Below are 24,646 nucleotides of genomic sequence, written 5' to 3'. Positions count from 1 at the left end.
AAAGCCATGCACATACACTGTGCCATCTCTTGTAAATAAGAATACGGGATCAACCAATTACAAATAGTTGCATTAAAGGAATCAAGCAGTTTTGAGTTTTTTGAATTTTTTCATATGAGTAATTTTATTCATACTTAAGCGGATTTAAGGACATGGTGTCATCTACTAATTTGCTAACCCAAACCCAACAATTCCAATCAATATCGAAACCTTTTGATCTGCATGTTTGCAGCCAAACAAGCTGATTCTGAGAACAGATAAGTTGTCTACTTTTCATGCACTTTATTGATTCGCCTGGGATTCGTTTAGTTTGTATTTCAAATATGTAATTTAACTGATCCATAATAAATATGTCAGCAATGCGAATGAATGTTCAAACATTTTTACTTGAGAAATTCCCTGCTATATATTTGATCACCGCTGTCCAGAAAGGTACATGTAAATATAATGCAAATAATTAATAGAGGCTTTTAAGGGTTAGGGTACCCTAACCCTAACCCTTTTTTCATGTTTTAATTTACATCCACAGGTATTTAATAAAACTAACTATAATGATAAAATCCTGTATGTTGTCTTTAGAAAATATTTTTATGTGTTTTTGAACAGAAAACCTCGCCTTGGCCCTCATTTACTTCATGAATGCAGAAATATGTTGCGCATAGAAAAAAGATATCATGTTCCTTTGCGAGCCGTTAAATTCTTTATTGCTGTTTAATAAGTCATACAATCTGCCATCCCTGACACTGCTGCCTAATTGGAAACATATTAATATGTTCCAATTACCACAAGACCCCTGTGGAGACCCGAGAGAAATGGATCCAAACAAGTTCATCATTGGTAGGAATGAACAAGAAAAGGTTTCATTTGCTAAATGGGGAGATTTCTTCTTGCTGGGGGGAGGTCGGTGACAAAATCTGCAACAAGAGGGAAAGGGACTGGTAGGAAAAGCTTCAGTAAGAAAAAAAATGCGGCATTGGGGAGAAATCAAAAAAAAAAGGAAATGACTGTATCAGTGACTGCTTTAATTATAATCGACCATATGGTGGAAAATAACAAATATGGAGAAAGACAAGTCGCAACATTATCCTCCCATCTCTCCTCCGTCTGGCTCCTCAGCTCCTCCTCCCCGGTGCGCGCGGGGCGCGCGCAAGGCGCTCAGGAGGGGGGCTTCATTTCATCAAATCCTCTAACTTGGACCACTTAGAGCTCAGCCGCACTTTTTACAACACCGCATATTCTGGGGGCAGCGCCACCACAACTCCTCGCAGCAGTTCGCAGAGCGACCGGACGACGGGAGGGACTCCAGAATCTACAGCAGCAGCAGCAGCAGCAGCAGCATCCGGACGATGGAGACCGGCGGGGTCACATCAAGCCCGAAGGGGCACCGCGCGCTCTGCGCGGGGCTGCTCCTCATGCTCTGCGTGTCCACCGAGGCGGACATAACTTGCAGGTCGTGCCAGCCGGGAAATAAGTGGCGCGCACGGGAATTACTGCTGAAAATTGACGCGTCTGAGACTGCAACAGGGCCGGACGGAGGAGAAGTTTTGGGGGACGGAGGCAGCACCGGGGGACCCGCGGCGGCGGCTGCGGGGACTCAGTGGCTCCGTTGCGCGGCTGGCTCTGCCGGGGAGTGCGCTCCGGGATATGCCAAACGGAATAACGACAACCTGCGCGCAAAACGTGACACTGACGACTTTGCCCGCGTGAAAGTTTCCAGCGGCGGTCAGCAGGGCAGCGGGGACGGTGACACCACCATCCCCGGTACTGTCACAACACTCCCCGGTCCGGCCCGGCGGCGGGACAGCGGAGCGGCGGCCGCGGGACGCAGAGTGACGCGCTCTGAATTGCGCGCGGACGACCGGAGAGCAGCCGGTTCGAGGCAGGAGGAGCTAAAACTTAACAGTTCAACCTTTGCACTGACCGGAGACTCGTCCCACAACCAGGCCATGGTGCACTGGTCCGGCCATAACAGCAGCGTAAGTCCCGCAGCGTCCCCACATCCACACAAAACACGCAGCGCGAGAGTGTGCGCTCTTCTCTGGCGCGTGTGTGCGCGTGAGACACAGAGTCCAAAATATTGTTTGATGAAACCTGACATGTGAAGGAGTCACTGTGAACACATGAAAAGACCCGTTTGGTCTGCTTATGTCTGAGCTGTGGTGACCTCCAGAGAGGGTGGGACAGGTGTGTGTGTGTGTGTGTGTGTGTGTGTGTGTGTGTGTGTGTGTGTGTGTGTAGGGGGCTTTATCTCCGGAGCTCCTTCAAGTCTGAGTGGCTGAACTGATTGGGGAGATAAAGCTGTTGGCGTTGAGCTGCGAGCATCTCTGGCCAGAAGGCAGGATTTTCAAGCAGCCCGCAGGTTGTGGGAGAGGTGAAGCAATTTCAGCCTCCATCCTTCCTCCATCCCTCCATCCCTCCATCCCTCCTTCATGCCTCCATTCCTGTCTGCAAGAATTGTTTCGGGGGCTGCAAAAAGTTTCCGTAGGAATGAGGAGGTTTATAGGCTCCTGGTTCTGAATTGCAGATGAAGACGAGCTGGGGATCAAACCTGTGTCCTGTCAGCGGAGCCGAGCAGTGATCTGCACTGTCGACTCCCTTCGTTTTCAAGTTATCCTCACAAATAATAAACTCGGAGTGAATGAAGTGGTTAGAAATTGCAGTTGTTCATCAAATAGCTGCAGATTCCTGTTTGAATAATTTACAGCTGATTGAATTCCTCCTTTGTTTTTTTGTGCATTTTGTGTTGAGTCGAATAAATCCAGCCCTGCGATGATCTTTGGAGTGAATCTTGGCATTCAACACACAGCAAGAATAAACACAAGTTCAGGCTGAGGAAAGAGCCAAAACGGATGGTGAGGGTGCTTAAACACAAGCGCCCTGAACCCTTAAACACAAATACAAACAATCCGTCTCTTATTAAAACCAAATACAGATCAAACTGTGGGAGTTAAGACGAAAAATGATTCCATCCAAGCTGTTGTTTCGCTTCATGGCGTCTCAGAGCTTCTTTCTTTCTTTCTTTCTTTCTTTCTTTCTTTCTTTCTTTCTTTTCAAGTCACCTGCCCCTCCAACGTTTCACGTGTCCACCTCGGACGGGTCATAGTGCGTCGTCTCTTTATGAACCCTCGTCAACTCAAGGTTCGCTTCCACTTCCCGAGGAAGTTTTCTTCTCCAATCACAATAACAGCTTGAGATTGATATTCAACTTCTTTACAATCATTTACAACATTTACAATCACTATATTTCTTCCTCGTTTTAAATAAAGCGTCTCGAACTCAAGGTGCACTTTAGAGTTGGAAAAGTACAACAAAATGCAGTTATTTCTCAAAATGTGCCGTTTTATTTAAAATGTAGTACAATCGTATAACCTTTAGGTGAGTTTTTATTATAATTTCTTTATTTTTTCCATTTATTGTACTTTTGTTTTTCCTCTTTCTTAAAGCAGCTCGTCCTGGAAACATTATTCTCATATTTTCTTCATAAATAATAAAATAAATTTGTATAAACTAGTGCTATCAAATGACTAAGGTATTTAATCAGGTTAATCACAGGGTTGCCGTGGATTAATTTCACCTAATCACAATTGAATTAATCTTTATTTCAAAGATACAAATAGAAATATGATGTTCATTCATTCATCCATAATCACAACTAAATATTTATTTTTAATCTGTGTTAATGGTGTTTCCCGCTTGAAGAGCAAACAGACTCAAGAAAGAGTAGGATGTATTTGCACTTAGCATGTTTATTAAACATATTTAACAGCTTAAACAAAAAACTTCAAAACAAACATTTACACACATTAATATGTTCCTGTTACTCCTTCATCCAGCCCCAAACTAACTTGTTGACATCGTTCAAGAGGAGCCGTGACACTCGGCTCTGTCTGCTCTTGGATTTCAAACCAAACCAACATGGCGGCTCGGTCACAAACTTTCTCTTTTAATACTAAAACAGTTCAGCGAAAAGTATTTCTCGGTGAATCTGCCCTCGTTTTGGTTCCACTGCAGCGAGTTTAGACTTTTAATGAAAGTTTCTTGATGCGTTGGACCTCCGCTCCGCCTCATTTGCATAACGTTTGCAGGATTCCAAATGTATGCAAATGAGCTTAGGTCTGCTCCGGTGATGCGCAGCACCACACCCAGCATGCACCATTCATTGTCTATGTGAAACAGACCGCATGTTTCACATAGACAATGAATGGGATCTGAGAAATTGGCAGATTCTGTGGACAAGTACCTTCATTCTGCGCTGCAGACGGCTTAATTGTGTTAAAAATGTTAATAAGATTAATCATGATGATAGATTAATCTGCATTAACGCGTCAGTTTTGTATAAACTTTAATTGTGAACTGCTGGAGCTGATAGTTGATTAAAACATCTTCTACTTCTTCCATTACATGAATTCTTCACTCATATTCGACTTTTGTTCAAATAATATATGTTTCTTTTATCCTTTAAAGTCAACTCCTTTTTGGAGTCGTTTTCAAGTATTTGCGTTTTCAGTGATTCTGCGCACGGTTGTTGTCTAAACCCACCCTAAAACGCAAAGAAAGTTTTCTAATTTCACTTGAAAATGTGTAAATGGGGCCTTAGACGCATTTATCTGACAAGCTTTGTCCGGTCGGCTGGTGAAGTCACTTTTCTTGAACATCTTTTAATGACCTCATTCAGCGCCGCATGAAAGCAGCGTGCCAGAGTGTAAAATATGTGTATGGAGCCTCGGGCAGGCCAGAAGCGGGTATATATCCCCCAATCCTCTCCAGCTAACGGCACATTCCTTCAGCTGGCTGCTGCTTCACGGTCAACACATCATGGAAACATACACAATCCGCTCTTTCCCACTAAAATCGGAGAATTCTCATTGTTGGCTTCACGTGTTTGAAGTCCTGACTGCGGCTGCACGCTAACTCGGTCTGTAACTAAACCAGTTAGAGTCAAACATGCATCGGGAGCCGCTCGGCTCTCTGAGGCTCCGTCCTCATCCTCCTCAAACTGCTGCAGCCCAGGAGAGAAGTGACACCGGTGGCAAACACAACGGTGCCTCTTTCACTGTTACCAAATTCATGACACTTTGTGTCTACCCTGAAAAAAACAAACAAAAAAAACAAACAAACATTCATCCGGATTTAGCAACCCTTTTGGATTTTTCTTGCAACGTTTTGCTTTGTGACTCTTCGTCCTGTTTCTTTCAGTCGGTGCAAAACGTCGAAGTGGAGGCGCGTGCGAGAACCGAGGATCCTGCATTAAATATGTAGGCTCGTTGCTATAAGCAGGAACAGACGCGCTGGGTCTTTACAATCTGAGCCGCTGTATAAATAAACAGATGAGTCAACAACGAGCCATTCCAGAGAAAAGGGATCCAGATACGATGCTCTTAATATTTAACCTCTGAGGGATTTGAAAAAGGCTCCGTCTCTCTGTTGTCCCACATTGATGGAAGACGCGACGTCAGATGACATCGAGGTGGTGATTCTGACTCACTGAGGTCGGCCACGAGCAGCAAACACAGGCGTAAAAATACACTCGGAGCAGATGAATGGGCTGTAAATGATGGCAAGCTACCGACTTTGAATAGACGAGGGCTTATTTGATTGAAAGACATCAGAACTGAAAGAAAATACACAAGACGTTTCAGAAAAAGTCGCCAAGAAATAATTCTGTGTATGGTATTGCCTCCAATGAATTTGGGGTTTTGCAGTTGAGAGAAGTGCAAAACAAAAAACCAAAACACACACATAAAATAAAACAGTGGGAAGCTGATTCAGGTGGTTTTTACTGATAAACTTTTGTGATGGACAATGGTTATCAGACCCCAGATGAGGAACCATTGACCTATACCAGGGGTGTCAATATTTTGTGCAAAAACCAAACAATTACTGTGAAAACTGACTACAATCTCAACAAAAACCCAATATTAATAAAACCTCCTGTGGCAAAATGCAGTGAAATTTCTAAAAAGCTTCTCCTATAGCTGTTTGCATTATGCATGGTTTTACAAACTTACGTCTTTTAGCAATGAGGTAACAAGCTTTCATGGCAGCGTCACTGATATTTCAACTTGCATTGTGTTTATGTCCGCCACTTTTAAAAAAATTGGCTCAAATTAGTTTTCTTCTGAATGTTTACAGTTTGCTCGGTGGATTCGTGGATCACATTGGAGCCTCTTGCAGGCCGGTTTTGGCCCATGGGCCTTTTGTTTGACACCCCTGTCTTAAATGGGAGGACAATGGTTCTATATTAGGCATCTGAGACCCACTTTGAGCGCCACAGATCGCAGTAGGATCCGAGGGTCTGCCTGCTCAGAGCATGTCAAAATTAGATTATTCCTGTCTTGTTGTTTTTATTGGAAAAGTCACACCAGCACATATAAATGAAAACCATTGTTCTGTCACTGCTGTGAGGGATTTTGTCATCAATTCATTTCGTAGTATGTCGGAATTTTGCGAAAAAAGGCGTCTAACACAGTGGTTCCTAACCTGGGGGTCACCAGATCACTAAGTAACTGACGAACTAACTAATCATGGTTTATTAAACTCCTCTGATTAATTCCTTTTTCCACATTTACCCACGTATTTGTAGGACGTGGTGGGCCACCACTACCCCCCCCCCCCCCCCCCCCCCCCCCCCCCCACAGTCCCCCTCCCCCATCACTGGGCGCATGGAGGCTTTTCTTGTTTAAAGGTGGTTCAAATGAGATTTCCTAATCAAACAAACCCAGAATAATGCTGTTTGGCTTCACAACACTGTTTTAGCAAATCAGATACAAAAGAGACTCCGCAGTCGATGAAGTAAGGTCGCGTTTTGAAGCGACAAACCAAAAGCAAAGTAATTTATAAAACCATTTTTGATGCCTAGTTACCCTTGTCACAGCTTTAAGTGGATTTAATACTGTTGTGATGGAACATGATTGGATTTGTGACCTCATGGGACCTGTAAAACATTGCAGAGTGCTCATTAGAAGGGCGGACCGGGTGGTTGTGTGGATATAAACATAAAGCCTTGTTTCTATATAAGTATACATAAAGCACATAATGTCAGTAAGGTCATGTTCTGAAGCGAAGTGAGCAACTCATTTAGAATCAAACATTTCTTCTAAAGCATGTTTTCGTAGTGGTTCAAGTCGAAGAATAGGGAAGAGTAAGCATTATGGGTGAGGAGAGTGAAGCATGAGCAGTGCTTTGTGCTTCCACATTGAAATTGTACCTTTTACTTTGCTTCAATCCAGGAAAACGCACATTGGAAGAAAGTAAAAGAGAAGATTTCATACCTTCCTTGAGTTGAATTCAGTGTGATGTGCCCCCGATTTGCTCTTGAATATTCATTTACAGTGCAATTCAGCTCAGACAACTTTATTTCTCCCTTATGGGCTTTTTTTTTCCTCCTTCTTTTTATCTTCCTCAGTCGGCACAAACAACCGCCAGTTAGTGTAGTTAAAATTTTGGGAACATATTAAAAGCAGAAGAACATATAACAAATACGGCAATTGGGAAGAAGCTGAGTCACAGTAAAGAAACATGAAAATAAATGAAGTTGCCTTTAGCTGTGCGGACTCCCAACTTCACCCGCGAACTCAAACGACCCCAGTTTGGTCCGACGTGAGTCAGCGACCCCGAGCTTAACCTTTCCCCCAAACTGAGTCAGAGCCAAAGTTTTAAGAAGCTTCTCCTCTTCGTTGACTTCAGGACTTAGTTTAGCCCCCCCCCCGCCGTGCTTGTGTGCGTGCACAGATCATCGTCTTCCTTTATCTTCTCCGGTTTGTTCCCGCCTCTGGAAAGACGAGCGACAGCTCGGAGAGATCAGCTGTGAACTGGGAGCGAGGAGCTGTGTAGGTGGACAGCGCCGCGCTGTAGTGACGGCACGGAAAGATCTGAAGAGCCCGAGTCAGGAACCATACGTCTCTGTCAAACAGCCAACCTTCTTCAGAGGCGCTTCGCTCTTTCTTCTCACTCCTCTCCCAATGTGTGTCTATATGTATAAGACACGTAACTGCTACACTTTGTATTATATTTAGCATTTCTTTCTGGGTGTTTTATTTTTTTCAGAAATTTTTTGTTCTACGTTCAGGGCTGCCAACGCTCACGCGCTTGACTGTAAGGTCACACTCTCATGTGACACTTGCCTTTCCTCACAGCAAACTGCAGCCATCAGCTCACTGTGGGGTTGTTCAATAGATGGAAGACGTTTCGTACCCAGAACGTCCTCCAAGACATCTGACCAAGTCTGGTTGACCTGATTGAGCCCCTGTTTACGAATTCGAGTGAAAACTGAACATTTTCATTGATTTTTGGATGTCCGATTATACGACAAAGGTGCCCGGAGTCCCTGAAAACGCAACTTTATAAAGAACCATTTGGGAGAAAACACAACTGTTCTTACAAAGTGGAAAATCACTATATAAGTGAAGTTCATTTACAGATAAGGATATGAATGAATTACAAAATTTGCATCTATCATTGATTAACATGATCATTCTGTGTATACACTGCGAAAAAGAAGGGGAGGCCAAATATAAGATATAAAATCACAAGTTGAGAAGAAAATGACTTTGAGAAATAACATTTTTAAATCTCGATTTAGGAGTATATAGTAAATTCAAGGACTAAAAAAGAGTAACTTTTAAAACAAGCCAAAATCTTATCATGTCTAAAAATCAGATTTTAAATCTTGGCAAATGATTTGCAGTGAGGAACATAACGGTAACCTTTGACTCGGCCTTGAAGTTTCTCTTATCCTGATTCAGTACAGCATCTGTGGGATGTGCTTCATCAACAAGCAACATCTATGGAGGCTCCAACCCACATCTTTTCACTACATCGACACCTCCGTGAGTTCAGAAAGGAAAACGTACACCAAATTAGCCGGGTGGTCCTGACTTAAACCAATCAGCCGTAACATTAGAAGTTAAGAGTATCCCGTTTGGATTATATTCATTCATTTTCTCAGGACCTCAATGATTATGCAACCGCTTTCCCCCCAAATGTGATCTTGGCGTAACTGAAGCAGAGGAGGAAGGACGTGATTTTAATGAATATCTGCTGAGTTCTGGGTTCAGCATTGATATTCTGAGGAGAAAAAAAATAAAAGGTTACAGGTAAAGAGCAAGCTTGCTGTGGGCCGCTGGCATATTGCTCAGATGGATGTACGACATGCGACGGGACAGCATTATTTACATTAGGAAATGTCAGGCATTAAGTACTTTGGTCTGTCACTCAGGTGGATTCGCGCTGACATATCGTCTGTCACCGGGAGAAGTTTACTCTTGAGCTTCTCGCAGACGCAGAACGAGTCCCGCTGGATCACGTCCAATAAAGAGCAAACTGAAGCGGAGAAATGAGAGAGTGAAAAGCCCGCCGAGGCGACGCAGGGTCTCCACGTAATCCACCAAATTAATGAGGAGTATCACATGACGCTTTCTGAAGAGTTGTGAGAAAACTCGCTCACATACGCCGCCTCGGCCGACAGTCTTGCACGTCTCGAGGTGTTGAAGCGAGTCTATTTGTGGTTGTGTGTACACCTTCTGGTAGCCGTGGCAACACGCCCGGTATTACACCAGATCCACATCGGTTTCATCCGAATCCACGCTGTCAAAGTCTCAGCGACGCTTTTTTTATTTGTGGACTGAAGTTGTCATCGATGAGTTTTAGGACAAAGCTGCGGCTGATCAAATATTTTTGCGGCTTTAGAAAATGAGGAACTGTACAGGGACACTAGGAACAGGGAATTAAATAAGGTTATGAGACCCTTATAAATAGGTCTACACACGGCAACTTTCTAATGTTTTTAAGCGAAAAGGCAAAACGAGGCGCTCCGACTCCGTGCAGACGTCGGAAAACACTTTTCTGAAACGCTGCTACTGCGAATGCGCATCACGGCATCAAGTAAATAGATATTCTGCACATGTGTGAGTAGCTGGACAATAACAACAATGTTTTCCTCCAGAGGATCATGACTCCCAGTCCGTGCTCTCCTGGGACTCGGTCCTTTTATAGTTGATAGTCACTGTAATAACAATCTAACTTCATCATTCGTCCATACAAATGTCGATCTAATCGCCATTGTTAATGTTTATAGTGTGTTTTCTTCTGCTCACATGTGTGGATTTATTACAAAAACAAACAACAGCACCCACTTGTGGTCGTACATGAAAACTACATTGTTGTCCAGCATTTCTGCTGTTTGCATGTAAACACAGAAGCGATGTGTTTAAGTCGAAACGTTTCTCTGGTGTCTCAGGAAGAAACAGACATCTCAGTGAATGTTTGGCTCTATTTTGAGAGCATAAACTTTAAAAAAAACATTTTTTGATGTCATTTCAATTTAGGATTTCACAATATGTCACTAATTTATCATTCTCGCAATATCAAAAAGTGCAGTATAATACTATAAATGACTGAACTATCATGAAATCATGTTTCCATGCTGTGTGCAATAAAGCTCTGCAAATTCAAACTGAGTGTATTTATTTATGAAGTCAAAGTCTGATTTGCATCAGTTGATTAAATGATTCAAATCTTAAAAGGCATTTCGGGGGGGAAATGACTCAAAACAATGTTAGCAAAAAAACAAATCTCCAATCATTGAAAATACATTAATATCATCTGCAAGTGTTTGTTTTCAGAAATTTGTATTGTTTCATTGCAGTATTTCAAAACAGTATAGTACATTCCCAAAACATCATGCAGCCCTATTTGATTTTGCTCATTGACATTGTTTTAGTGTTTATTTATTTATGTTTGCCTCGCTCTGATATTTTGAAGGCACAACAGATAAAGCTTTTGTTATAGAACTTCGGTAAACAATCTGAATGTAATTAATTGTCACCCCAAACAACTGTAGACGATGCATTTCTTTCATCCGTAGCGCTTCACAGTCGAATAACGCAATATTTTAACAACAAGGGACCCGCTTGTAAAGACGCCAGAGGTTACAGGGCGACTAAATTCTCGACCTGCTCTGAGATGATCAAAATTCAATTTAGTAATAAACGTTTTAAAAACAACTCAAAAATCCATGATCAAAATGCCAATCTGGATTTAAATGCAGCCGACTTCTCAACATCATGGTTGCCTAAAGGAGCATTGAGACTTCATAAAAATTTTTAAATAAATTAATCTTTTTCCAACTATTAATTAAAGTAATTCTGTAACTGGAATCAGTTGAGATTTTAAACCTGTTTAGAATATATTTTTCAAGTGTTTGCTTTGGAAAAAAGGAGAGATTACTTCTATTTCCTTCTCAAAGACTCTCGTTACTCAAGCTCATTTCTTTTTAGTACTGCTGGCTGTTATGCTAATAAAGTCGGTATACCAGTGAGAGACTTAATTTGTGAAATAATGTAACATTATGAAGTATTGACCAAATGTTCTGAGATTGTCTGAAGTAGATTTGAACGTTGTAAAGAATGAAGATTAGACGCGATGCTCTTTCGAGATTGGCTCCACTGGAACGTTTCAGGACCTTGTCCTGTTTAATTGGTCTCACTGGTCACAGATCTGCGCTTGTATTTTCTTAAATCTGCATGTTGCTCGGTTCTGTTCTACGTTCCTCCTGTGTAACGCCGCAATTACGGCACCGGCGCCGGTGCCGGCGCCCAAATCAGGTTGTGAACATCCACGTTTAATCCGCATGGAGTCTAATCTATGTGCTAAGAGGAGAGAATTAAAGGGGGGGGGGGGGGGGGGGGTAACGGCAGAAAAGACACATTGAAGCAACAAACAGTGAGCGAGCGAGCGAGAGTGGAGCGGAGCGGCGTGTGTGGGCTAAGCGATCCTCCGGGTACGTGCCTGGGAGTGATCGGGAAGGCGGATGCCGTCACGCTCCGCTGAGCAGCGTTTACTCGCCATCAGGCTGCGTGAGCCCGTAAACAAACTGGATTCCCAGTCTCTCTGTCTGTCTACACGCCGAGCGTCCCCCAGTGCTTCCCGCTGATAAATCATTATTCCCTTTTAGTCTGAAGTTATCCGCTGTAAACGTCCGTCTCTGGAGGAGTCTGTCTTCCTGTCAGCGGAGTCGATTACCACTACTCCGCTTGTCTTCGCTATGTGGTGACATTGCTAGTTACTGAAAAATAGAAAGTAACTAGTTGCATGGAAAAGTGAGCAAGGCGTTACTTTTAATAACATCCCTCTGTGTTTCCTGTGCTACTGTGTGCGTCAGATGACCGAAGTTACATCCATTAGTGGGAGGAAGATGCCCTATAATCTGGATTTTAGCTGAAGTTACATTAGCTAGTGAGAGGAAGATGCTCTATATTGTGGATTTACAGATTTCTTGATGGATTTGTAGTTTAGATAAATAGTTATAGAGTTGGAGACAAGAACCTTCCTAAGACTACTTACATTGGGACACTTTCTCGTTGCTTTAAAGAGAACCGAGTTTGTTCTCGATTAATTAGATTCCTCTTGACCAGTAGCTGCTCTTTGCTAATGCTAACCATTAACGCTAACAGTTGGGATTAAAGCGGCTCCTCAGCCCTTTTCGCTCCGTCTAACGTACATAAATAGCAATAATTGATCGGTGTGTTATTGCGACTGTCTACCAGACAGGCTACATGGAGAACTCGTCATTTTGTGGATAATGTGTCAGCCGAGCCTGCGAGGCGTCACAAATGCAGACTTTATTTCCGGAAGTACCCTCAGGTGCTCCTCAGAGAGCTGCTCCGATTGCTCCCGCCGTTCTGTAGTTTTCAATCATGTAACAGTACTGCTCTCTCTCTCTCTCTCTCTCTCTCTCTCTCTCTCTCTCTCTCTCTCTCTCTCTCTCTCTCTCTCTCTCTCTCTCTGCCCACTCAATTTGTGGCACCTTCAATTTACAGTAAGTGGGGCAAAATGCACGCACACACACACACGCACGCACGCACGCACGCACGCACACACACACACACACACACACACACTCACACTCACACACTGTGGATTACTGAGGCTCTCATACAGGTGAGTGTCTGCTGGCTTCCCCTTCACTGCTCCGCATTGCTGTGGAACGACCCGGGTTTACAACAAATTTACAATCTGTGTGCTGCTCGTTATCTGATGCGGGTGAAAAACCGGCGGTGGCCATGAAACGCCTGAAAATGTGACTTTAGTTTGCTCATTCTTCATCCACCCCGTCCAGGTTTTATGTTTGTTTCTTTCAGCAGGTGAATGATGCTCAGTGTGGTTGAAGTTTTGTTTTTGTGCCCTATCCTCCTAAAAACAGTCTGAATTTTTGTGAGATTTTGGAGCAATTTTCACTAAAATAGTTAGATTAGATTAGATTAGATTAGATTAGATTAGATTAGATTAGATTAGATTAGATTAGATTAGGGGTTGGCAACCTTTTAAACATCAGTGATATTGATATTCAGTCAGTTTGGATTTTTTAGAATAATTACCACCTTGCTTCACCAAAATTGGAACCAAAGTATGACTCCAATTTGAATCAGGGCTGGAACTTTCGACTCGTTAATTTCAATGAATTCACTGCTGGAAAAGTAACGTATTTAAAACTACGACACATTTGATCCCACACTGAACTTTTCTGCGTGAGCCTGAGAAAGTTCCTTTCCGTTTCCAGCATTGAGAGTCATGCGCTTAACATAGACATATAGGAGTAGACACCACAACCACAGGCTCTAAGGTATTCACTTCTATTGAGGGAGGAAGTCCTGACATTATAAAACAATCATGACTCACACATATTTACACGGTTTGATGTGTGACGAATGACTATGGTGGCAAATGCCGAGGAAGGAGCTACAATCAGCCATGCAGCTATTTACTGGATAATTCATTTGTGCTGCTAGACATTTGAAGGATGATGGCCAGACCCCCCCCCCCAAAAAAACAAATAAAGAAAAACAAAGCAACAAGCAAAATTCATTTTTTGATACAGTATGCAGTAAATCCTTCATACTTCAAACACACCAAACTGTCCTGTCTGTCTCGTTGTGTTCGTCCTGTGATGGACTGCTCACCTGTCCACGTGAACCTGCCTTCACACACACAGATCAGATCAGGTCAGCTGCATTAAGGAGTTAAAAAACCCCGGATTGATTTACATTGACTTTCTCAGTATAAATATAACAAAGTCTTACAATGTGTCTGAAATATCCCCAGAAGGGCAGGACGGAGTGGATAATCATGAATCCAGTGTAAGAAGATGCCAGTTTCCTCTTCTCATTTCCAACAGAAGTCATCTATTATGTATTGACTGTACGTGTAATAAACACAACAGTTACCTCTGACATAACCTGAAGGCGAGCTGAGGCGGATGCATGAAGCTCACTTAATGTATGTTGGAACACCGAGACCTCGCAGTGAAACAAAAGCATCTGGCAGGATGCCAGTGGTCTGATTGATGCTTCAGCGCCGTGGACAAAAGAATGTGGGCACGCGTCACACTGTTTTACATGTTTGCACACCTTCCGCAGACCAGAGACTTTCTCTTCCTTCACACCAAAAAGGTCTTCAGTTTATTCGCATCTTGGAGAAATCCATTCACCTAATCTTTGCTGACAACCGAGTTTTTGATTTTTTCTTTTCTTTTTCTTTTTTATTAGCACGTATCTCTGTGGTCTATCTGTGCATCTCTGCGATACTTAAACTTAGAAATGTTCTGCAGTTTGATTTTGTCTCTGTTTCCGCTGTAGGTCTACTGCTTTTTATCTCTCGGTACAGGAGATAATACGATCTGAGTATCTACGACGTTTGTGTTCAACCTGCGCCCAGAAACACAGTCACAAACACAGTCACAGGTAGTTTTTATTGGAGGCTTGCGGAGCTGCAAACTCTCACAGCACTGTGCAAAAAGGGATATTTCCAGGGAAGGAAACGATAAAATAAAAATGCAATAATGAAATTGATTGTTTGTGTATTTTGTATTTTTTTTCCTGAGGCATTTTATTCATACTTCAACATTTTACCTCATGTAATCTTCATTTACAGGTCCGGAATTTCAGCAGGGAATGCTGTTTTCACATTGTGTTGGCGCTTTTTTTGAGGGGATGTTCAACACAGTATGATCTAATACATAGACATACAGTAGTTATCCTCTACTAGATTGTGTAAGTCTACACAGTAGACATACTGTAGTAGATCGTGGGTCGTACGTATGGTGTGAAAACTAGAGGCTCACCATATAATAAAGATCTGCTAGCATATGTCTACGCTGTCGGCTCGTTGGAGCAGACATTCACGACACGGGACAGATTGACGGCAGAGTTCATTTATTAAAAGTCCCTCATTAGTCCTCGGACAGGACATTTCTTCACCAAATGGACCGTCTTCCGCAGCCACACAGCGCAGCGCTCTGGGGAGGTGATGGAGCTGAGGGTGTAGCTCAGGGAGCCACGGTGCAGGTTGTTTAGACTATCAGAGTAAACCGGAGTACCGGGAGGAGAACCAGCAGAGAGAGAACATGAAAACTCCACACAGAAAGGTTCCTGCCGGAGACATTTTTTTCTTTAGCTGGACCTTGTGGCTGTGAGGCGAGAGGCTGTGGACTCTGTGGATTCAGGACGTGGTGAGTGGAACATGTATTATTTAGTCGTTTATTGTGTTTATCTCCATGTTTTCTCCTGGTTGAAGGAGGTCTGCGTCGCAGAGTGTGTGACGTAATGCAACGTACCGCAACGCGACTTGACGTCGTGCTGGAAATGAATCGTTAAGAAGAATCGAACACATATAAGGTGTACGATTGAGATGGAATTAATGAATTGGAACCGGTTCTCAGTCAGATCCGGTTTTCAATTCCCATCCCTAGGCAGGACGGTGTGTGCAAGGATGTTTAACAATGTAGGAAAAAATTAAGTTAAGAACAGAAAGAAGTGCTGACGGAAGTGAAGCCTTTTTTTTCCCGCAAAAAAAACTCAATGCAGACAAATGGACACATTTTCAGAAGAAAACTTTTTATTCTTTTTGCGATACCAAATATGAGAAACACTGTTGATACATGGGCAAACTTATTTCCATACAATTAAAAAAACAAAAAAACCCCACACTTTTGTTAAACATGTCAGTCTTGACAAAACAAACATTTTCATTCAGAACACACTGTGGTGCTCATTTTCATCCAAGTACATCCAAACCTTTTGATCTGCATGTTTGTAAATAATAAGTTCTTTTGTCTATATTTCTTGACAAACGCATACTGTTTGTCTAAATTGTATGTTAAATTACATCCAATGCCTTCTATTGTTGAGGGAAATTAATGTCCAACAGTTAAGAAAGTGACTGATACTCTTTAGTAGTTTTTGAGAAGGGTTGTTATCTTTTAAAATATTACCTTCACTTGTAAAGGCCCCTGCATACTCCCTTTTGAACCCATAAGAACAAGAAGAAAATTCGGCCGTGACGTCAGCCAGCAGCAGAAAAAAAAAAGCTTTTTTGGCAGGACCGTTCATACTCCGATAAGAAGCTGCCGAACTCGCAGGCCACGCCCTCTCACAGCAGGCACAAGTCTGTGAAGCGGCGTTTAAACTTTTCAACTGCACAGTTTATTTCTGGCCTCCAGTGCTTTCAGAAATACATTTCTCTGAACTTTTTCAGTTATAAAAAAGTTTTTGTCCGAGCGCGATGTTAGTCCAGTTTTAACTACAGGAGCTGACAGCTGTACGTGATGCGTTCAGGTGCATCACGTCAGCCTACACTCCGACATTTTAACGAGCTGCGGCGCTCGTACAGTAGCGCTGTTACAAGCTAAATATGATTAAAATATTATCGATAGTCATGAGCGAACTAGAACACGCATGCGCAGCACACGGCAGTGCAGAAGTTTCGGCAGTGCGGCTCCTACATAGTTCGGCCAGGGCGGTTGGCACAGCCGAAACAAATTTGTTCGGCCAGAAGGAGCTGGCCGAAGGAAATGACGTCATTTTGTTCGACAGGACCCCGCACTGCCGAACTTTCGTCTTGTTCTTATGGAGTATGAAGAGGCCTTTATTCAGTGGAATTTGAGCAGTATACCGGTAGTTACACCCAGTTTCCTGCTCTCAAGCACAGGGTGGCCACATTTAGAAAATCAACAGTATGTGACAAACAAGTCAAGCTTGTAGATCGTGATGCTGAACCACCAAAGACTCTTTGCATTTTATGAATAAAGGGTGTTGAATCACCAATAGATTGCTGTGATGTCAAATGTTTGATGTCATTTTGTATTGTGTGGCCTGCAGGCAAAAGTGAACTGACTCAGGTGCTATAGATCTCTACTCATAAAGATTAATGCTTGTGGAACATGGTCCTTGGCAAATAAGCTGAATAATTTGAATTAATGAGGTAATCATGGAAGTTAGTTCCTGATTCCTGTAACAGCTATTTACACTATCAGCTTTATTTATGGTGGAGAACAGGAAGGACGTGCTACATAAACACACCACTTTCCTCTGTCGGAGACATTCACACTGACTTTCTGCAAAAGAACGTCGGCTGTGTCCAATTCCAAACATCGCCTGTTCTGTTGAACTCTGGAAGGAGAAACAGACTCTTCACAACCTCAACAAATAGACCAAAAATTTAACTTTACGCCCAAGAATGCAAATTTAACTTTACCCTACACTCTCATCAGTCTGATTGGTACTATTTGTTTGTATTCGTAAACATTCGCATGCCCATGTTGACGACTGCCATATATGATACTTCTACACCACTTAAGATTCACCACCTTGGTCAAGGACACATTGGCAAATGAACAGGGTGAGATGGGGTATCGGATTCTCAACATTGAGCTAAGATGATGCCGAACTGAGCCACTTCTGTAGGTGGGGTATCCAGAGTTTCAGGCCCCATTTACAAATCTGTGTTTTCAAGTGAAAAAAAAAAAAAGCTTTGTTGCGTCATGTTTTGGAGCCTCAATGTTGTTTCTGAAGCAATGAAAATAAATTCTGTTGTTTCTATTCTGTTTTGGTTTGTGGAAGAATTGTTCTTCGTGCCTCTTGTTGGAAGGAACTGAGTGGAGAATATTTGTTGGCTTTGAATGACAGCAGATGCATGTCTGCTATTTTTAGACTCCTAACAAAATCAGTATCGTGAGCTTAAGCTTTGACTCATCTGACTCTGTGTTCCAGCACGTGTACTGTACGCAGTTGAGCTCTTATCTCCTCTCAGACATCAGTATTTTGTGTTGCGGCTGGCGACGTGACTGCAGCTGCCCCGACGGCCCGTACTGTGATTGACACTTTGATGTGAGTGATGGCGATGGAAGTGATGGTTGTGTCGGCGAGAGGAGCTCTGCACACTATTTGGAGAGCGCTGGAGCGTGACTCAAAGGCTGAGCTGCAAGGTGGAGCTGCACGCTCAAACATCAGATTCTGTCTGGACATTTGTGGAAGTTATGGCTGGCAAATGTAATTTATTCAGTGCACAGAGAGTACTAAGGAAGACCAAGGAGGTAAAATGAGTCTGGGGGGGAAAAAGTGGTTCAAGTGGTGATTTCTGACATGGACGCTGACAGTACCACAAGGCTTCTTATATTGTGCGCAACATTGTACCTCTTAACTATGTTGGATTTTGTTGCTTCTTTGAGATCAGCCTGGACAATCCAGCCAACAGCACACTGACTAACACCTGGGTCCAGTGGTGTGTCCAATCACCGTAGTCAAAGTCAGATCTGTCAACATTGGTAGACCCTACCAGGAGACTATTGGCTTTAAGCTCCCGAAACTAAATAAACACCATAGATGAAGTCTGAAACCATATTATTTATGTTAGTCAAAAGTTATGTCTACTCTCAGTTATGTCCCTGAGCAAGACCCTCGGCCCCCCCCCCAGCTCTCCAGGACACACTTGAAAAAGAGATGTCTAATCTCAATGTGGTTCTCCTGGCTAAATAAATTAAATAAAAATTCACCCCAAATAGCATCCAATTTGTCAGCTGTCCATACGAAAGTCGGCTCTTTTCGATTTTGTTAACATTTGTGTCATATTGTTCTCTGCACACGTGTGTGTGGTTTCCTTACAAAAACAACCAACAGTGCCACCTCGTGGCCTGGCATACCATTACGTCATTGTCAGTGCTTCTGCCGCTGTCGTGGAGACCTTTTTCAGAACATTGCTGTGTAAACGCTAAGCCCTTGTGAAGTGAATGAGGCGTTGTCACTTGGAGTGTTGTTGTGCAAAGGGGGCATCGGAGCCTGCTGGGGGAGATTAGATCTGATTTGAACAAGGTTTTAAGTCCCAAACCTCGGAAGTTTCAGCGGACAGAAAATGTCTTGGACTTTGTGACCTAAGTAGGGGAAAAAGTGGATATCCAAAATAAGCTTCCGATCAGGGTGCAGCATGTTGCCGCTGATATTCAGTCTGAGGCACATGGATTCAATTGCTGTTTATACATTATCTGCTCCCTTTAAAACCTCACTCCCAACTCAGATTGACATGGCTGATTCTTGCAGCTCCGGCGAGGTTTTCTCTCTAACAAGCCAGAGGCACGTCTGATCGGCCTCCGAATGGAACGAGACATTCCTGTGGCACAAATTGAATCCCTGGCAATCTGTAAACCTCAGGAAGTTGCCACAAACTGAAGGCCGGTCAAATTAATCGACCAAGTCTAATATCGGGCGGACACACGGAGAGGTAGAAATAGCATCACATCAGAAAAAGACGAGCAGCAGGAAGAGCGGCGCTGGATGAATGGCTCCTTCGCAGCGCTTGCCGCTCACAGTTTTTGATGAGCAGCTGTGTTTTTTCCTGCGTCTTGTGCATGTGAAACAATGAAAGACTGAAGAAGAAGAAGAGACCTTGTGTTGCCCACTCATGCTCTTGAAATGGGCACAAACCGAATATATGATGTTCAAAGGACACGACAAAGCCTTTTCTCCCCACTTTCTTTTTTTTTTTCTTCTGCCTTTATAGCGCACACAACACAAATGTAATTTCTTATTTCACTTTTTTATATATCCAAATGCAAATCTGGAACAAATATTAATAAACCAGGTTGGATAGAAATGATATTTGTACCTTTCTGTATTATATTGAGACGACTTATGATCAGGCCTACTGTACATATACCTTGGAATGAAATGTAGTCATACTCGCTAAAACAAATGTCATTATGATGAAGTTAATATGCAGTCAGTTATTTTAAGGAGATTATGTGAAGCTGGTAATGCTCAAATATGCTTACTGAATAGATTGTTTTAACTTCTCATTTCTGTACAATTACATGTCTTCATATGTGTGTTAGTGTGAAGACACATGTAGAAACAATCATGGCTTGTCAGTACTGAACTCTAAAATGGAATAATCTTCTCCCTGGTCGAATTAGTTACAAACATTTGAATCAGGTCTCAGGCATAGATATAAAGCAATCAAATGTCGACACTCAATTATAACTATGACTTGGAACGAAACTCGAAACTTAGTAGAAATTTCAGACTCGTCTTTACCTCTTAACATCTTTTGTTGTAATGAGGAAAGCTTACAATAAACAAACTTACAGCCATGTCCTACAGAATTACTCAGAATATAACCATACTATCCCAGCTCTAACCATATTCTAACATCAGAACATGGCTCACCTCAGTCATTGTTGGATTTCTGGATCAGAACTCAATGTTTTTTCCATACACGAACAATAAGCTTTCATAATGCAAGGTCTCAAACAGAACGTGGTCCCCACAATAGTAATAAATACCCAGAAACACTCAGTCAGGCTCCTGCATGCAGAGATGACCAAACACTGCGATTCACAAATCTTTTAATGAGTCTGCCTCACGCGATGCTGTTCATTATGATCAATGACTTCTCCTCGCATCCTTGTACAAATACCACCGCTTGAAGAAAAGAAAACAAAAGACGCAAAAAAAAAAAAACAATGCTATTTAGAACTGGTGTTGCAATCCATTTTCTGGCTCTTCTCGCCGGGTGGTGAAGTTCACACACGCTGTTTCTCAGTGAGCTGCCAAGAATCCTGAGGGCTGGTGGAGGGCTATTGGTGGCGGGGGCGGGGGTGTAGAGGGCTGGTTTAGAGCTGACAACCATCCATGGTGGGTACGTAAGTGTATGCTGGGGTAATGATGCAGCTGTGTACATGAGGCATTGAGATACTCCAACAACTGGGCAACAAAATACTTCCTCTGTTCTGAACAATGAAACCTCTGAGGGGAATGATTTAAAGTAAAGCTGAGCACGATTTCATTGTTAATTGTGGAGGACGGGTTATTGAATGATCCAAAAATATCTTGGTCAAGCTCAGGGTATCTGTCCTGGTAGTTGTCAGGATTTTCCCATCGGATTTTCAGCTCATGAGCAAAATGTCCACCCTGTGACAGAACAGCTTTCAGAGATACCAAGATTTACTTCATGTATTCACTGTCTGTACTAATTAAGAGGAGCATTATTTGGGGTGGAGTTTGAGTGTATCCAAATGAATTACAAGGTCATTATACATTTCTTGGCACTTGATTTCTTGAAGACGTGACAGCATTGCTCAAGGGGGTGGGTCCCTATGCCAGAATTTACAACAAATCCTGGATTTTGTGAAGCGGAGTCTATAAATGACCGCCTGTATCAGTGATCCTGTGCTCAGTATACCCCTTTTTTGCCATCGGTTGACCATTTTTAATGGACCTCGACCCCAACAGGTCACGAACACCCAAGAAGAGCTCCGGCCTTGGAGATTCTCTGATCCAGTTCAAAATCTCTTGAATCTTTAAAATGTTTTTCTGCCTCTAAAATCAGTGTTGAAGACTGAATGCTGAACTTGCTGTCAGCATTCAGTAGTCACAATGTGGTTGATCTGTGTATGAAGCAGGTAGATTAATCCACCATGTGGCATTGAAAGCTCTGATTCCTCATGTGTGAGTAATAGCTAAACGCATCTTCTCGGTGGAGGCACATAATGTCGCAAATCAAAACAATGAATTCTAATTGGAAGTGTGAAAGTCAGAGTACGCACTACAGTCTAAAACAGACACTCAAAGCTAATCCTGTAATTATGATGTTTGTTGACGGAAGGGTAGCGCGCAGACGGAGGGGGAGTCTCGGGAGCGGCTGTAATCGTCGCTCCCTGCAGATTGCAGAGTTCCACCGCAGCTGAGCGTCAGGATGCTGTTGACTGCTGAGAAAGAAAAAAAAAAAAACCCACCTGACACTCTCATCACCTTCTGTGGTTTAGCATCTTGCAGCAGGTAGCAGGAGCTCTGAGAGCTAACACTGTCAGATGGACTTACAGACCCTGGGCTGTTTTCACTCGGCTTTCCAGCCTCGCTTATTTACGGATCTGTGCTGGGAACAGAAAACAGTGTTCTGGGTTCTCTGCAGTGGAGCCGAGTTGCATGGAGATGACACCAATTAGCAAGCCTTTGTTATGAAGCCGGCTCTGCAGCACTTCATAAAGGAAAGTTGAGATAACAATGTGAGAGTAATTTTACACTGGGGCCAGACTTACACAACACTCGACATCACATAATTTTTCCTTACTTTTGACATTTTGGGGAATCTCATATGCGCGTAGGGTCAATTGGAGGTGTGAGTGTTGGTCTAGCCACCACTTTTACCTCCATCTTTTAGATCTCAAGATATTGCAATCATTGATAAATGGCTGACTTAAATGCAATAATATACGTTTCAGTGCATTGAACAAACACCAGCGCCAACTCACGGCCCTACATGAGAACACAATCGCTTTCAGCGTTTCTGTTGAAATTGACGTTGTTTTCAAAATGTTGCAGTGTAAATGCGAACGTTTTTAGAAAGAGAAAAGCCAAAATGATCCATTTACATTTTTAATGTCTCATAAACAAGGCCTTGGTGTTTGGAATGTGGGACAGTGCTGGAATACTTTGATAAAAATCAATACAGACGCAGTGAGAACATGAAGTCTCTACAATCTAAGATCCGGCAGGCTTCAACCTGGAAGCTTCTTGCACTGATACAATAGAAACAACAAGGAATTTAACCAACGTCACCAGTTTCTGTTGGAGGAAGTCATCCATTTAGGGGGTGAGCGTCACAAGTTTTCTAAAAGGAAATGAGACTCGAACTGAGATTTATTGAGTGCTGTGTACTGGAAGGCACATTATGTTTGGAAAAATTGCCGGTTCATGATGTATCATTATGTCCTTTTTGACTCTCAGATCAAGTGGCTCTCATGCAAAGGTGCCAGTTAGGAGGTTTGAGGGGTCAAAAGCAGCGAACCACCCGTGACCTCCCTTCTGAGTCATTCTGCACTCCATTGTTGACAGTTTTTCATCCGAATGATTTGCGGACCACTTGTGTCAACACCTGCTGAAGTGCCATTTGATGGATCTGTACTGCAACCCCATTAACCCTGTCTAAATATTATCACCGTGTGGCATGTGGAGGTAGAAATAATGCTGCGCCTTCAGAGTATAACACTCCACGAGCTGTCCTGATGCTCCGTTTTCTTTTACTTTTATGACCGAAGGTAATTGATGAGCTTGCGGTTAAGGGACTGAATAACGGAGCGGTGACAATAACGAGGATTTATGAAGTAGAACTCTGCAAAATCTAAATTAAATTGCAGCACAGTCACGAGCAAATGGCCGCCGTCTCACAAAATGAGACAGCCATGTCATGTACAGGTGTGAAGTTATGTGTGATAAGCAAAGACCAGCCAAAATATTATGACCAGGTGAAGTGAAAATGTGCTTCGCGTGTGACCTGTGAGTGGGAGGGATAGACCAGCAGCACATTCTTACCTCCAAGTTGATGTTAGGAGCAGAAAAATTAAGAATTTGACAATGACTGTATGAGATGATCTACAAACCTGCAGCTCTAGCTTCCGGTCTTCAGTGGTCATTAACGGTGGTTCAAAGAAGAACCCTTGGCTCTCAAACCCATGTAGTTCACGGTTAGAATAGCATCATCATCATCATCATCATCATCATCATCATCATCATCATCATCATCATCATCATCATCATCATCATCATCATCATCATCATCATCATCATCATCATCATCATCATCATCATCATCATCATCAATAAACACACTCAAGATCAAAATTTTAACTTTTTTTAACTGGAAAAACAACATATCTAAAAACATATCTTCACATTTGAATCTATTCCAAACAACCAGAAATTCTCTTTAGAAAACAAAATATTTCTTTGTATTCTTTGGTAAAGCTTGCCAGAACAACGTGGTCGCTTTTGAAAAACACAGGATTTCAGCAGTCTTCATTGGGCATGTATGTGACCGTGATGCTAATGCTATTTCACTAGCAATAAACCTGCTATTCACTGGTGGACAAATTATGAAAAGCAGTTACAGGCATTGAAAAGTTGCCCTCAATGTCATTTCATGTATTTAACATCTTTTCAAGGTCCTCCGGTGAGCCAGATTGAGCCCTCTTGCGAGTCAGATTTGGCCCTCAGGCTGCACGTTTGACGTCCGTGATTCCTAGCAAAATCCAATTGGTCCTTTTGACGTCCACAAGCTTCATGAAAGCAGGAATAGTTTGCTAGCAAAAGAAGATACTTTGTGCTTTTTGGCAGGCCCCATCTGTGTATACCGTCATCCTTGAAAAAAACACACCAGGGACGGATAAAGACATCTGGAGGTACAGTAGCTGCCACATCTGCTGGTGTCTAAACACATTTACCTCAGCCCTGTCATTAGCATGTGAATTAGCATGTATCTGTTGGCTGCTGCTTTGATCGGCCCGGCTCCTCGTGTCACAGCTCTTGAAGGCATCATCCAAGCC

The 24,646-nt window shown here is 42.7% G+C and overlaps 1 protein-coding gene across 1 annotated transcript in view; it reads left to right on the top strand.

The window, feature by feature from the left end:
- Positions 1-1,346: 1,346 nt before the first annotated feature.
- Positions 1,347-24,646, top strand: part of sorcs1 (sortilin-related VPS10 domain containing receptor 1) — a gene marked incomplete at its 5' end in the record, with an annotated part of 201,124 nt that continues 177,824 nt past the window's right edge. The window contains one exon of the mRNA XM_080463597.1: positions 1,347-1,976. Within this exon, the coding sequence (XP_080319723.1) occupies positions 1,347-1,976 (630 nt within the window). The remainder of the gene's footprint in view (positions 1,977-24,646) is intronic.

Source organism: Lipophrys pholis, assembly GCF_963383615.2.
Source record: "Lipophrys pholis genome assembly, chromosome: 5".
Taxonomy (NCBI): Eukaryota; Metazoa; Chordata; class Actinopteri; order Blenniiformes; family Blenniidae; genus Lipophrys; species Lipophrys pholis.
This window is presented reverse-complemented; position numbering and strand designations above follow the sequence as displayed.